The following is a 4,807-nucleotide window of genomic DNA, read 5'->3' on the forward strand; positions in this document are numbered from 1 at the left end:
TGTTTCTGTCCTGCCTGTGCAGTTTGTGACTGGGAATGTCCTAAGTGGACTGAAGGATGTTTTGTTGAGGCTTTCTCCAGCTGAACTGTAGTCAAGAATTTGCTTTATCCTCCCTGGTGAAGTGCTTCTTTCAGAGCTTTCATCTCATGTCACCTTCTCCATTGCTTCAGATTAGAGAGGTCAGATTCTGTCAGGGAATCCTCATCCCATCCCTCACCTTTGCCCTTAAGAATTGCTGTCCCTGCCATGGAGGAGAAAACAACATACTCAAGCTAATGCCCTGTCAGGAGGTGCTTTTGCAGCTTTGAAGCCATGGCCAAGAAAGCTATGGCTTGGCTGAGGTGAATTGTTGATTTAGCGTCACAGTAGCAGCCAGCTTTCGAGTTTGTAGCCATGAGAGCTGCTGCTACTGGAGGAATTCTTGCTGCTGGGTGATGTCTTTCCTCCCCTCCCTGGAGATCAGCTCCTCAGCACCCCCAGCTCTCAGCATTAACGCAGAGTTTCCTTTCCAGCTGCAGTTCTCCCTGGAGCCTGAGCCCATTGCTGTTAACAGCTTTCAACCACAACGGCAACCTGCTGGTCACGGGGGCTGCAGATGGCATTGTTCGTCTCTTCGGTAGGGTGGGAAAGCACCTGGGGGACTGTTGCCAGCCAGCTGAATGTGAGCTTGCAGCGTGCCAGGGTTGCCAAGAAGTCCAGTAGCATCCTGGTATGTATCAGAAATGGTGTGGCCAGCAGGACATGGGAAGTGATTGCTCTCCTGTACGCGGCAGTAGCCAGGCTGCAGCTTGACTACTGGGTTGAATTTTGGACCACTCACTGCAGTACAGACATTGAGTTACTGGAGTGTGTCCAGAGAAGGGCAAGGAAGCTGGCAGTGGGGCTAGAGAACAAGTCCTGTGAGGAATGGCTGAGGGAGCTGGGCTCGTTTAGTCAGGAGAGAAGGAGTCTGGGGGGAGTCCTTATCATTCTCTGCAACTACCTGAAAGCAAGTTGCAGTGAGGTGGGTGTTGGTCTCTTTTCCCAAGTAGCAAGTGATAGGACAAGGGGAAATGGCTTCCAGTTGCACTAGGGGAAGCTTGAGGGGGTATTTAGGAAGGGTTCCTTCACTGAATGTGCTCCCAAGCACTGGAAGAGGCTGCCCAGGGAGGTGGTTGAGTCACCAACCCTGGACATACTTAGAAGAGGTGTAGTGTGGTAGACAGGGACAGGTTGTAGTGGTGGACTTGGTGGTGTTAATGGTTGTACCTGATGACTTCAAGGTCTTTACCAAGCTAAACGATGTTGTCCTCTTCAGGCTGTCCTTGTGAGGGAGGCAGTTTAGACCTCCCTATTTTGTGAATGAGGGATCTCCCTCTGGCCTGGACAGGGAGGTGGAGGCTGCAGTCAGATGGTCTGAGAAGACAGCTGCCAGCAGTTGTTTGGACGGACTGGGTAGCAAGAGGAGGAGAAGAAGAAAGGTGGCTGTGGGGCCTGGTTGCAGAGTGCCTGCAATTGGCAGAGAGCATGTAAGCAGCCCTGTAAAGCTGAAGGAAGAGGTGACTTACTGAGAGGCAGTGATTTTGTGGCCAGTGTAAAAGCCCCACATACTGGAGAGTAAGCAGAGGGTACTGAGATTGGGTTGGGCTTGTCCAGGCTGGTTTAGAGGGCTGCGATGGAGACCTTCTGAAGACAAAGGGCCTTCAGCTCTGTGTGAGTACCTGTTCAGTGCTGGTTCTCTCCTCAGATAGGCAGCAGCACGAGTGTGCCATGAGCTGGGAGGCTCATGATGGGGAAGTCTACTCCGCTGAGTTCAGCTATGATGAGAACACACTCTACAGCATAGGTGGGGATGGCAAGGTAAGCTCTGGCTGACCTTGTGTTGCTGAAAATCTGCTTTGAAGGTGGGTGTGGCCCTGGTTTAGACAGCCTGTTCTAACAAAACTCACTCCCATGATGGGAGTGATCTCCAGACAAGAGAGATAAGAAACCAAAAGCCCTGTGGGATTGAGATAAGGAGAGTTTATTGAAAAACAACACAATGTACAACACCTTGTGAATGAGCAAAACAAGCCAAGAGAGCAGAAGACAATCAGCAAACAAACCAGCAAGTGGAAAAGAGCAGCATCCAAGCAAAGTGAAAGAGACAAACACCCCAAACCAGAAACTGGAAGAAAGCCCCCCCCTGAGCTGAACTCCACCCCTCAACATCCTTTGCTGCAGCCCTCCCTCCTGTTACGAAGCTGGCATGACCAGCATGGTATCAAATAATCATCAGCAGATTGCACAGGCTGTCCTAACTGGTCCCTCCCAACCTAAACCAGGACAGGTGTTTGTGTTATTTTAGCCTTGCTTCATCATTTTCAGCCAGAACAAGGCCATGTTATCTATACAAGGCTTCCTCAGCTCTCTTGCAGGCCAGCTTTGGGGGTCTCCATTTAACACAAAAACCTGCTGATTGTAAATGACCTGGGCCCTGAAGCTACTCAATCAGCTTGCAGTAAGCCAGGTGGCTTTCCCACAGGTGGGGAGAGCAGTAAAAATACCAAGATCCTGCCTGTGATGTGGAAAGACACATAGGCAGCAGTGCTCGTGGAAGGTTGGCACTCTTGGAGGCTTTGCAGTCTGTGTTTTGAAAATACAGGCACTCAGAGGAGTCCGATTGCCATCTTCTGTTTGTGAGGAGTCACTTCACCTTCCTCCCAGTCCTATTAACCTGGGGCTTTCGTCATCTTCTTGTCCTTCCACTTTATTCAGTGGAACATTCACAAAAGTGGCTTGAAGGTGTCCGAGTACGACCTCCCCAGCAAAGCCACAGGTCCTTTTGTTCTGTCTGGGTACAGTGGCTACAAGCAAGTCCAGTTCCCAAGAGGAAGGCTTTTTGCTTTTGACTCTGAGGGCAACTATATGGTGACATGTTCTTCTACTGGGGGAGTCATTTTTAAGGTAAGTCTGAAGTACTCTTAATGCTTCCATACAGGCTCTTGTGACAAGACTGCAGTAGCAGCCGCTGGAAATTGTGAAGCAGCAGCTGCCCTCTGAGGAAGCTGATGCTCAGTTTCATGCAGTGTGCATTTTAGCAGTGCCTGCTGCTTAGCAAGTGTTTGAACCCTCTGTTAGCAGTTGGCCCTCTTGCATGTAGCTGGAGTATGCATGCTGCTACCTCTCAAAGCTTACCTGCAGCTTAGTGTCCAGCACAAAGTTCAAGGTTAATGTTTTTTTAATGTATCGATGCATGTCAGTGCAGTGCAAAACGTGTGGCTGGTGCCTGGTGCTTGTCTTTAACCTGCCTTGGGTGCTTGCTGATGCTGTGTCAGCCTCAGCCTGATTCTCTCTTCCTATTGTATGCTGCAATGAAGGAGAAGGCTGAACGGTTCCAAGTATGCAAATGGCTGTGCCACAGTAACAAGAGGTTGCTGGTGGCATATCCCTCACTTGCCTCCTCTTGGGTCAATACCCATCACTGCAAAGCACTGCCAGGCAGATTAGATGGAATTTTTACTTTGCAGCTGGGGCATTCAGGAGCAGCCATACTAACAGGAGCTATAGCTTAGGCTTATTTGCTGGTCATCAGCCCATACTCTTAACCTGCCTTGTTCAGTTGCTGCAGCTCAGCTGAGGGCAGCAGACTGCAAATTTGCTTCTTCATGTGTGCAGAAGCAAAGTTGTGAAGATCTCAACATTCTGCTTCATTATGTATGCTGATAGGGATATGGAGGGTGTGGCAGGCTTTGGCCTGGGTGCACTGCACCCAGGTGCTTCTAGCAGTGGGTGCTCTGCCTCTGCTCCAGAAACTTGCCCCCTTGAAATGTTAACTTTCTCTCTTGTAGTTAAACGGTGAGGACAAGGTGCTGGAGAGCTGCCTTGCCCTGGGAGGACACCAAGCTCCTCTTGTCACAGTGGACTGGAGTACAGCCATGGACTGTGGGACCTGCCTCACTGCCTCCATGGATGGGAAGATTAAATTAACAACCTTACTGGCTCAAAAGTTTTAACATGGACAGTGCTGAGGGGAAAAAGCAAGAGCCCACAGCCCTTCTTCTCACTGCAGCTTTTTGGATTTGTTAAATACATTTGCCAAACTACTGTGCCATTAAGGGGATGCCAGTATGGGAGCAGAGCAGTGGCAGCACTGAAAAGTAAGTTCCCACTGACCCATTGTGGCAGCTGGCCTCCCTCCACCAGGGAGCCTTGGGGAGCACGTGGAGAGAAGGCTGCTGGGATCATGTCAGGGCTTCTGCTCAGGGCACCTGAGGCTGGAGCAAGCATGCATGAGGCACCACAGTGCATGGTGATCAGATGGATCAGGCTGGAAAGGCTGTGCAAAACTAGAGTATTCTTTGGGTAGAGCCTTTGTTGCCTCTCTCCCTGCCTCTCCCTTGGGGAAAAGGTGTTTGGAGTCTTTCCCATAAAAACAATACATTTCCTTGCACTTGAGGTCTGTGCTCTGTTCAGTTCTGGCTGCAAAATGTGGAAGGTGGCTGGGGAAGTGATGTGCCAATAAAGTCTCCTGCATGGAGACTTGTGCTTCCACCAGCTGCTTCTGGCAGTTTTCTTCTTTTCCTTTTTTTTTTTTTTTTTTTTTTTTTAATTTTCTTTCTTTTTTTTTTTTTCTTTCACCTTTCTCTTTTATTTTACTTGGTCTTTTTCTTTCTCTTTGTTTTGTTCACTTTCTTTTTCCTTTGTAGTCTATTTTGTTCTCTTTTTTCTTTTACTGTCTCTTACACTTTTTCTTTTTTCTTTTACTTGCTCTTTCGCTTTCTCGTTTTCCTTTTATGTTGTCTTTCTCTTTTTTCTTCATTTTACTTGGCCTTGTTTTCTTCTCTTT

General features: G+C 48.8%; 1 protein-coding gene across 1 annotated transcript; it reads left to right on the forward strand.

Annotated features, from left to right (window-relative positions):
* Positions 1–512: 512 nt before the first annotated feature.
* Positions 513–3,974, forward strand: LOC128980621 (WD repeat-containing protein 91-like; the record flags this gene model as incomplete). Its single annotated transcript, XM_054399080.1, is given in 5 exon segments — positions 513–550; positions 552–616; positions 1,727–1,839; positions 2,728–2,925; positions 3,810–3,974. Coding segments are annotated over 5 exon segments (579 nt in total), but the record flags the coding sequence as incomplete, so codon positions are not given.
* Between the last annotated feature and the right edge of the window lie 833 nt (positions 3,975–4,807).

The sequence above is a fragment of the Indicator indicator genome, unplaced genomic scaffold (assembly GCF_027791375.1).
Source record: "Indicator indicator isolate 239-I01 unplaced genomic scaffold, UM_Iind_1.1 iindUn_scaffold_594, whole genome shotgun sequence".
Lineage (NCBI taxonomy): Eukaryota > Metazoa > Chordata > Aves > Piciformes > Indicatoridae > Indicator > Indicator indicator.